This window comes from Xiphophorus couchianus, chromosome 8, assembly GCF_001444195.1.
Source record: "Xiphophorus couchianus chromosome 8, X_couchianus-1.0, whole genome shotgun sequence".
In the NCBI taxonomy this organism is placed as follows: Eukaryota; Metazoa; Chordata; class Actinopteri; order Cyprinodontiformes; family Poeciliidae; genus Xiphophorus; species Xiphophorus couchianus.
The window spans coordinates 796240-806578 of record NC_040235.1 but is presented as its reverse complement, the minus strand read 5'-3'; the positions used below and the strand labels follow the sequence as shown (position 1 = coordinate 806578).

Genomic DNA, 10339 nt, shown 5'->3' with positions numbered 1-10339 from the left:
AAATCCTGCTCTGTCCATCTCAGTCACTTTGCTCTCTGAACATCCATTGTGAATTGGATTTCCTGGTTGCTAAGCAACATTAGGAGCATTATCCATCAGCTGACCACCATGAGACCCGGCGGGCAGCAGATCATCTGACCCGGAGCGAACGCAAACATCTGACCTGTTCAGGATGGAGAAAATTCAAACCAAACCACAACAAACACGTTTCATGTGAGTTTAGTTCAGGAACCGTCATAAATACAGTAACTGTTGGTTCTGCTGGTGCAGAGCAGCGGGTCACCTGGCAGGTAACGATGACCCACATGTTTCAGCTCCTTAGATATTAATGCAGAGCAGCGTTTAATCCGACATGTTAGCAGAATACAGAGCTGAAGACGGAGACATTTAGTTTTACTCTTCAGAACGAAGAATGATACACATCTGGATCAGAACCAGAACCTGTGGCTGGAGTTGAAGGTTGGATTCTCGTAACACTGAGAGGGGCGGAGCTTCTCCTGGTGTCCAATCAGGAGCTTCTGCCTCATGCTGAGGATAAACCAGCAGCAGCTGCATGACACTACCAGACACCAGGGGGCAGTCTTCTGGAGACTGACGGGATCGACCCGTTAAACCAGTAAAACAAGAAAAACCAGTCAGCAGCTCAAAATAATTCATACTTTATGGTTCTAATGTGGATGTGGTGATGATTGGTTTGGTTTCCAGTATCCGTTGCCGTGGCGATGAGGAGTGTCTCAGACGGGTGACGGGGAGCGCCGGGGCCCGCTGAGGAACCCGTCACTGAACACGTTGGCGTAGGACGCTTTGAGGAACTGGACGTAGTTCTGCAGGCTGCGGTTGGTGCTGTCCGACTGCTCCAGGCGGTCCTGGAGGTCCTGCAGGCGGCTCTGGTACCGCCTCTCCGCCTGAGGACCAATCACAGGTTAGTAACACGCTACCGGACTAATCACAGGTTAGTGACACGCTACCGGACCAATCACAGGTTAGTAACACGCTACCGGACTAATCACAGGTTAGTAACACGCTGCTGGACCAATCATAGGTTAGTGACACGCTGCTGGACCAATCATAGGTTAGTGACACGCTACCGGACCAATCACAGGTTTATAACACGCTACCAGACCAATCACAGGTTAGTAACATGTTACAGGAACAGGAAGTAGCCTGTCCAGTACCAGGAACTCACCTCCTCTATGTTGTGGCCCAGCTGCTCCAGCTCGGCGGCGGTCCGGCTCAGCTGCGCCTCCAGGTCCATGATGGTGGTCTGGGTGGAGCGCTCCTTGTTGGCGGCTCGTTCTCTGGTCTCTGAGATCTGGAAATACGACACCAGGAGAAGTAATTCCACCTCTGAGCTCAGACCGTTTTAAAGACAGGAAGCTTTCTAACCATAATTAGTTAGAAAGCTAGTTAGCAAATGAACTATTTAGCTTTTTTTTTTTTTTTACCCCTCCAGGGTCTTTTGTGGCTCTAGTGTCCCTGATATGACAGCAGGCTGACAGGAACAGGGTAAGGAGAGGAGGGAAGACATGCGGCAAATATTGCCGAGGACTCAAGGCCTCCAAGCGTGGGTGGCGCTGTCCCCTACGCCACCACGGCACGCCGCTATTTAACTTCTTAACTAAATATTTAGCTTCAAACTAAATATTCAAAGCAAATATATGGTCAGTAAGCAAGTGAAATATTTAGCTTGTTAACTAAACAACAAGCTAAATATTTAGTTAGCAATATTGAGCTAACTAACTTGCTAACTAAATATTTTGATTGCTAACTAGGCTGATAAATAAATACTTAATCTGAAGTTAAATGTTTAGCATCCAACTAAATATTAAGTGTGAAACTATAACATTTATGAATGAATGAATAACATGGTGACAGGCTAAATGTTCATTTCTGTGTACGTTTCCAGGCGGCGCCCCCCAGTGGGCCGCACCTGCTGGCGCGCGTCATTCACAGCCTCCTCCAGCCTCCGGCTCAGCAGCGAACACTCTCTGGTCTTTTCTTCCAGGGAGAGCTGATTGGTGCGGATGGTCTTCTCCCGCTTGGAGACGACGGTCAGAAGGTCCGAGTTCTGGCTGGAGACGTCGCTCAGCTTCCTGTCGGCCAGCAGGGGGAGCAGTCAGGGCTGCGGCAGGACAGCAGCTGGAGGCTTTTCCTCCACTCACCTCTCCAGAGACTCCACCTTCAGCTGGAGCTGCCGGTTCTCCTCCATCAGCAGCTGGTTCTTCTGCCGGAGCAGGTCCGTTTGGCGGCCCTGGGTGTCCACCTGACAGAAACACACTGTGAGAAACAGCAGCAAACTCCCGGGGGTTCTGTCGGGTCAGAGAGCAGAACCTTCAGCCGCAGCTCCGTCAGGTTGCCGCTCAGCTCCAGGTTGCGCCTCTCGCGGCTGCGCTCCTCCTCCTGCGCCTCCTGCAGCTGCAGCTGGCAGCGCCGCAGAGCCTCCGGCAGAACCTCCAGCTCCGACAGCCGGCCCTGCAGCTCCCGCCGGATCTGCTCCTTCTCCCTCTCCAGCTCCACCCGGACGGCCTGGGCGTCCCGCTCCGCCTGCGCCACCTGGGCCCGGGCCTGCTCCGCCTCGGCCCGCGTGTTCCCCACCTGCAGAGCGGAGCAGCAAGCTGAGCGCCTGGTTCTGCTTTCTGTCGCCATAAATCCAGTTACAGTAAACTGGCGATAATAAAATAATAATGGAAGTTCAAAGATCAAACTCTAGTTTCCAAAGAACATTAACTGGAAGAAAACATTTCAAATATCCAAAATATGTAAACAAGGCAATAAATAAAATGGATTATGAAATCTGTAAATTCATCTTTAAACTCAAACAGGAAAACCGGAATAAACAGCCAGTCAGGAGTTTCAGAAAATCACATCTTTGTGTCTCTTTAAGGACAAACTACACAAACCACCATGGAAACTACTGCTCTCACTTTAAATGATGAATTAGTTAACTGGTTAGTGCCTATTGTGACAGAGTTCTGGCCGGGTCCAGTACCTGGATCTTGTAGTTGTCCAGCAGAACCTCACACTGCTTGATGGAGGTTCTGACCTGCTGCAGCTCCGCCTCGGTTCGGCTCTGCTTCTCGTCGGCCGCCGACACGGCAGCCTGGACAAACACACGGCTCAGCGTCTGCCGGACCCGGACCGCGGGAGAAGGTTCTGATCCGATCCTACCTTCAGCCTCTTGGTCTCCAGCTGGGCGGCGGCTTTCTGCGCCGTCAGCGCCTGCAGCCGGTCCAGCAGCGCCTGGTTCTCCAGCCGACCTGAATCCTGAATGGCCTGCAGCTGATCGGTCAGGTCCGAAATCCGGCTGGGGAGCAGAACCGCAGAACCAGAGAACGACCCGGTTCAGAACCGGACGGACCCAGAGAGTTGAATTAAAACATGAAGCTCAGTTTGGACCAAACATCCAACCGACTGACTGTCCGTCCATCCATCCATCCATCCATCCATCCATCCATCCATCCATCATCCATCCATCCATCATCCATCCATCCATCCATCATCCATCCATCCATCCATCATCCATCCATCCATTCATCATCCATCCATCCATCATCCATCCATCCATCCATCATCCATCCATCATCCATCCATCCATCCATCCATCATCCATCCATCCATCATCCATCCATCCATCCATCCATCCATCCATCCATTCATCATCCATCCATCCATCCATCCATCCATCCATCCATCCATCCATCCATCCATCATCCATCCATCCATCCATCCATCATCCATCCATCCATCATCCATCCATCCATCCATCATCCATCCATCCATCATCCATCCATCCATCCATCATCCATCCATCCATCCATCCATCCATCCATCATCCATCCATCCATCATCCATCCATCATCCATCCATCCATCATCCATCCATCCATCCATCATCCATCCATCATCCATCCATCCATCCATCATCCATCCATCCATCCATCCATCATCCATCCATCCATCCATCCATCCATCATCCATCCATCCATCCATCCATCCATCATCCATCCATCCATCCATCATCCATCCATCCATCCATCCATCCATCCATCCATCCACCTGGTCAGCAGGTTCAGCTCCACCTCCAGCTGACCCTTCTTCTCTGCTTCCTCTCCATGTCGACGCTGCCAGGCGTCAGCTGAAGCCAGAGCCTCGGCGGCCTGCTTCTCCTGTTGGGCAGACAGAGGTAGCTGATCAGGTGTAGCTGATCAGGGTGTAGCTGATAAGGTGTAGCTGATCAGGTGTAGCTGATCAGGGTGTAGCTGATAAGGTGTAGCTGATCAGGTGTAGCTGATCAGGGTGTAGCTGGCCCACCATGCGGCCATGTTGGACCCACCCTCTGCAGCAGTTGTGCGCTCAGCTGATCCGCTGTGCCCTCGCAGCGCTCCGCCCGCTGCTTCTGGACCTGGCTGGCCCGTTTCAGTGCCTCCTGCTCCTCCTCCGCCTCCTGCTTCGCCCGGCCCAGCTGCTGCGCCACCTGCTCCGCCTCTGCCAGATGCTGACTGGCCGCCCGCTCCAGGCTCTGCAGGGACACGCCTCGGGTCAGGGGCTGCTCTCCAAACCCCCGGTGGAGCTGTGACCTCTGACCTTCATCCGGCTGTGACCTCTGACCTTAATCTGGACGATGAGCCGGTTGTTCTTGGCCTCTTTTCTCCGCAGCTGACCCTGCAGACGAGCTCTGGTGGCGTCCAGATTCTGGGATAAATCCGCCGACCTCCTCGCTTTCTCCTGCAGTTCCCAAACATAGATCATCATCCAGATCATGATCCGGATTATAATCCAGATTATAATCCGGATCATCATCCAGATCATGATCCGGATCATAATCCAGATTATAACACTGTTTCTGGTACCTTCTCAGAGTCCAGCTGGGTGGAAAGCTGATGAAGCTCCTTCTCCTTCTCCTGAAGCTTCTTAACCAGCACCTAAGAAAAGAAAAAAACAGCGCCCCCCAGAGGAGAGATGAGAGATTACAGGTTCTGAGCCATCAGGATAATAATACTGAAATACACTCCTGATCTAAGGAGTCCAGAGAACCAGAACCACGTTGAGGTGCAGTTCTGAATGTAATCCGGTCATCTGACTGGGAGGATGAGGCGTGAACTCACGGCGTTCCAGGCCTCCATGTCAGCGAGCGACTTCAGGAGAACCTTCCTCTGCTCCGACAGGCCGACGGACTCCATCTGGTCACAACCAAACCACATCATCACACCACCGTCACTTTGACTAGGCCCTTCTAACTAACCTGTGACCCTGCTCTGACCTAAACCTGGAGCCGCTCCACATAACTCTGAATATTTTCATTGTTTCCTGAAATATTTGCTGTGAATTTCCACAAAGTAAGAGAGTAAAAGAACCAGAAAAGTTTTTGTAATTTTCATCATGCAGCCGGTTGCTATGGGCTTTATTTGGGGGAATCAGAGGAAATGAGGCTGAAAGCAAAATTATTTAAACGCTCATAAATAGTTTTCAGTTCCGCTGCCGTGTTTGCTCTGCTGAATACTTTAAGTGTAAATACTTTGGGGTGTAAATACTTTGGGTGTAAATACTTTGGGGTGTAAATACTTTGGGTGTAAATACTTTGGGGTGTAAATACTTTGGGGTGTAAATACTTTGGGGTGTAAATACTTTGGGTACCTGGGACTCGCGCTGCTCCCGCAGCAGATGTCGCAGGGCTCGGTTGGTGACCTCGAACGCCTCCAGCTTCCCCAGCAGCAGCTCCTTCTGCTGGTCCAGACCGGACCACATTATCTTCTGCAGGCAGAACCAAACGGATCAGAGGCTCCGGTTCCGCCGGGTCGGCTACGGAACCACAAACCGGGCCGCCGCTCACGTTTTTTACCGAGTCGCCCAACTTGCAGATGTATTCCTTCAGAGCAGAAACCTGCTTAGCAGCTGCAGCGGCGTCAGCTTCTGCTTCCCTCAACTTCTGGAGGAGAAGCTCCGGATCCTTCGGAAAACCGTCTGGACTGGGAACACGAGGACCACAGGAAGTAACCCCATTACACAGGAAGTAACCCCAGAACCACAGGAAGTAACCCCATTACACAGGAAGTAACCCCAGAACCACAGGAAGTAACCCCACTACACAGGAAGTAAGCCCATTACACAGGAAGTAACCCCATTACACAGGAAGTAACCCCATTACACAGGAAGTAAGCCCAGAACCACAGGAAGTAACCCCACTACACAGGAAGTAAGCCCAGAACCACAGGAAGTAACCCCATTACACAGGAAGTAAGCCCAGAACCACAGGAAGTAACCCCACTACACAGGAAGTAAGCCCAGAACCACAGGAAGTAAGCCCAGAACCACAGGAAGTAATCCCACTACACAGGAAGTAACCCCATTACACAGGAAGTAACCCCATTACACAGGAAGTAACCCCACTACACAGGAAGTAAGCCCAGAACCACAGGAAGTAATCCCACTACACAGGAAGTAACCCCGTTACACAGGAAGTAACCCCATTACACAGGAAGTAACCCCACTACACAGGAAGTAACCCCACTACACAGGAAGTAATCCCAAAACCACAGGAAGTAACCCAACTACACAGGAAGTAACCCCACTACACAGGAAGTAATCCCAAAACCACAGGAAGTAACCCCATTACACAGGAAGTAACCCCATTACACAGGAAGTAACCCCATTACACAGGAAGTAACCCCACTACACAGGAAGTAATCCCAAAACCACAGGAAGTAACCCCATTACACAGGAAGTAACCCCACTACACAGGAAGTAATCCCAAAACCACAGGAAGTAACCCCACTACACAGGAAGTAACCCCACTACACAGGAAGTAATCCCAAAACCACAGGAAGTAACCCCATTACACAGGAAGTAACCCCAGAACTAGAGTGAATAATGTGAGTGGTACCTGCTCTGTCTGGTCTCCTGCAGTTTCCTCCCTATGGACTCCCGCAGCTGGCTGTTTCTCCACTCCTGCAGCTCCTTGCTCTCCTCGGCCAGCTCCTCCTCCGGCTTGGCGGTCACTTGCTGGGGGTCGTCCTGCTGCTCCGACTTGCGGCCCAGGACCTGCTCCTTCCTGCGGTGTTCCACCTGGACGCAGGAGACACAGCAGAAGCCGTCAGGAAACCCGACCAGAACATCCTGGTAGCAGAAGCCGTCAGGAAACCCGACCAGAACATCCTGGTACCGGAACATCCTGGTTCCAGAACATGGTCAAAGTCTTTCTAAACTTTATTACTGGATCATTTCTGGTTTTATTTGGATCAGATGTTTAAAAGGATGATTTTAAAGGGCAGTATTATGTGTCTTCCTGCTCCACTGGATCAGAACCGGATCAGAACTGGATCAGGAACCCACCTCGGTCCTCAGAGAGCTGACCTCGCTCATCAGGCTCTCGATCTTCTTCTCATACTGGCTGATGCGGCTGCGCAGATGCTGCTCTTCCTCTGAGGCGAGGTCGGACAGCCGCAGCTCAAGTTCTGGTTCCGGTTCTGGCGGTTTGATCTCCAGACAGTGGGTCGGTCCCTGAGAGGAAACAAAGCCTGAGAAAGAGGACAGAAAGAAGATCCGATCGGATCCCAGGGGACTCCTGACCTCCCATTTGTAGGAAGCCTTTCCTGGAGGAATCCACGGAAGACGCGTTTTGACGTTGGCGGAGGGACGGAGCGGCGACCTGTCCTTGCTCATCGTCCGCTGAGGAGAACATGGAGGACAGAACCAGGGGGGTTAAAGGAGACGCCTCAGTCGGGCTCAACAGACAGGAAAGGGAGAGGAGGGGCGGCGGGGCGACCTCTGACCTGAGACGTCTCGCTGGGAGTCGTCCTCTTCACGTGCAGGTAGAGCCCTTCGGCATTACTGACGTGGACCTGCACCCGGGGCGAACCGGACAGGTTCCTCATGGCTTTGTTCTGGGAAACAACGAGTTTATACTGGTTGGTTGAGAAGGAGGATAAAATCAGATCTGATTGGACGGTAGGGAGGATGTTCACCGAATCATTCTCATAATAAACTCCAATTAATGATGTAAAGCACCAAACCCTTCATATTGTTGTTATTGTTTATTTTTTATTATTTTATCCACTGTGTGTTCAATGGGAGCATCAATAAATATCAACACATTTGAAAATAAAATGACACTGTGCAGTTTAGTGACACAATCACACTTCTTTTGTGACTGATAAGTGTTTAGCGTTTGTTAATAGCAGTATTTGTGTTTTTGTGTGTTTTGTAATCGCTGAGCCTCTAAAAAAGAAGTAATAAGAGCAGATCCCAATTAAACATTTTAAATCACTAAAAAAGTTGATGGAATCAGTGGTTGATTCCTGTGTTGCCGTAGTAACAAATTTAATTATTTTCTTTGCTTTGTTACCAAACACCTCAGCAAATAAAAACCAATTACCACTGACTGCGTTTTAAGCCCCGCCCCCTCTGCCAGAATCAGGAAGTGGACCCCAAATGAAGCTCCGCCCGGGGCCCCCTTCATCCTCTGACCGGCTCTGATAGGAGGCATGGTTTTAGACAGATTCACCTGGTTAACCCTAAAATAATCCTGGTAATGATTTTAAAAAGTGTATATTTTCAATTTCAAAGAAAAAATAATAATAAGACGTTATGAATAAAAGAAAATCCGAATTTTAACTGGATTTAAAGTTTCTATTTTCACAGAAAAATAAAAATGTCGCTAAAATGTGTTTTGAAAATTGCCAAAAACAAAGTCCAACTAAGTAACTGCAGTTAATTGGATTTATTTGGATATTTATAGTCAAAAAGGCAGAATAAACAGCTTGGTTATCAGTAATAAGAGCTTACAGCCTAAACGAAAAACAAAACGTTTCTTACCATGAAGTAAAATAAAGAGCAGCCGTTTAAACCCGCAGATAAACCTGATCTGCTCCGGAGAAATCAGCTCCACGCTGATATTTACACGGAAAGTCCGTTGGATACAAGCTAAATAACAGCTCAACAGCTAGCCTCCCTGTGATTGGCCTGTTTGAAACACGTGACATGTTTCACCACCGCTGATTGGGCAAGAGTCGGCATTCTGATGTTCCTTAGCAACAGTCTCCATTGACACCGCGGTGGCTTCACAGCAGCTGTGCCCCAATGAATCTATCTGGATATGTGGGATTTTTATCTATTCGGTTAAAAAATCCTTCATTTACTGAAAATGGAAATTAAAATATGTCAAAACTCATAACTGTTATCATCCAAGAATCTCGTAAAAGATGCTGAGTCAGGCGGGATCTCCAGTAGCGCTCAGTCTTGAAACCAAAATGTTTCTGACTGAAGACTGTTGCTGTTTGATTGTCTTAAGACCAGAGTTGAGTAATAATTAGTTAAATTTAATCAGTTATACGTACTTCAATAACGCTTTATAACAAAATACTTATTGCAGTTTTATTTCTGCTTTATTTTTATGAAGTATTTTTACTCTTTCTTGGGTAAAACATCCAGGCAGCAACTTGTCCTGGATGAGACCATCAGTTGTTGACAAGCTCTGCTAATCTACCTCCTTTGCTTTTGCCACTTCTTTTTAAACCTGCCTGAGCGTACGGTGACAGAGAGTAGGGGATGTTTCCCATTCAGACCAGAAAAGGTTCATTTCACATTTCTTTCCTTCTAATTTACCTCCAAACGGTTCCAGGTCCAAAACTCCAGGTCTCAGCTCCAGCAGGAGGTCAGGATGGATGAGGTCCAGTTCAAACACCAGAGGGTCAGTATAGGTTCTGTAACTAATCCGATCCGATCTCTCAGATGAACCCTGGTGTCGGCGTGGTCAGGAAAAGGTCGGATCGGACGCGAGGGGCAGAACCCGACCCGGCCCATCATCAGCAGGGCGGAGCGTTTCTCTCTGGGTCGTCTTCAGGTCAAGGTAGATCCAGACCCCAAACGGGTCCGTCTAGTTTCAGACCGCAGTTTCTGTGTCCCTGTGTGGCAGCAGCTCCAGTCCATCTGAATCATTTATTAGTAAAAAGACAAACCAGGCGGTTTATGAAGCCAGATCTTGTTTTCTTTATTGATTCTTTCTGGCGACAGAAAACGAACCGTCGGTACATGAAGGTCTCCATGGTGGCCAGGATGTGACACGGCAGTCTTTGGCACTTCCTATTCTAAACAAACATGCTGACAGATCATCATCTGTTCTTTTGTCAAACCAAACGACTCAAATCACAAAGGAAACAACAAGCAGGTCAGGATGATGTGGATCTTCAGAGTGTAGAAAAGTAAAACCGAGCGTTTGGATTGGGTGGCAGCTTCCTGCGGCGCCAGGCGGCTCTGTGTGCTCCGGGTCAGCAGGTCAGCAGGTCGGAGCTCTGCAGACGACTTACAGCAAAACCGACAGGATGACCATTCTGAGCTGCAAGGAA

At 49.4% G+C, this 10339-nt stretch overlaps 1 protein-coding gene across 3 annotated transcripts; it reads right to left on the bottom strand.

Moving 5' to 3' along the window:
• Positions 1-203: 203 nt before the first annotated feature.
• odf2a (outer dense fiber of sperm tails 2a) lies at positions 204-9874 on the bottom strand. Of its 3 annotated transcripts, none has more exons than XM_028026404.1 (19): positions 9600-9874; positions 7769-7879; positions 7566-7664; positions 7329-7496; positions 6880-7061; positions 5830-5965; positions 5634-5750; positions 5105-5179; positions 4850-4921; positions 4608-4724; positions 4333-4518; positions 4056-4165; positions 3169-3304; positions 2990-3100; positions 2332-2595; positions 2163-2263; positions 1931-2093; positions 1187-1312; positions 204-905 (listed from the first exon to the last, which is right to left on the bottom strand). In XM_028026404.1, the coding sequence occupies exons 2-19, from the start codon at positions 7868-7870 to the stop codon at positions 735-737; spliced, it is 2436 nt and encodes an 811-aa protein (XP_027882205.1). In that variant the 5' UTR covers positions 7871-7879; positions 9600-9874; the 3' UTR covers positions 204-734. The 3 variants fall into 3 exon arrangements, with proteins under 3 accessions (XP_027882205.1, XP_027882203.1, XP_027882204.1); XM_028026402.1 differs by lacking the exon at positions 9600-9874 and adding an exon at positions 8811-8968; XM_028026403.1 differs by lacking the exon at positions 9600-9874 and adding an exon at positions 8811-8968 and having other exon boundaries at positions 5839-5965.
• Positions 9875-10339: the final 465 nt, after the last annotated feature.

Bases quoted from the DNA above. Each gene is read 5' to 3' on its own strand.
- odf2a (XM_028026402.1), bottom strand. The intron at 4,519-4,607 runs GTCAGAGGTCAC...GTGTCCCTGCAG, and splicing joins GGCTCATCGTCCAGATTAAG to AGCCTGGAGCGGGCGGCCAG. The intron at 3,101-3,168 runs GTAGGATCGGAT...GTGTTTGTCCAG, and splicing joins TGGAGACCAAGAGGCTGAAG to GCTGCCGTGTCGGCGGCCGA.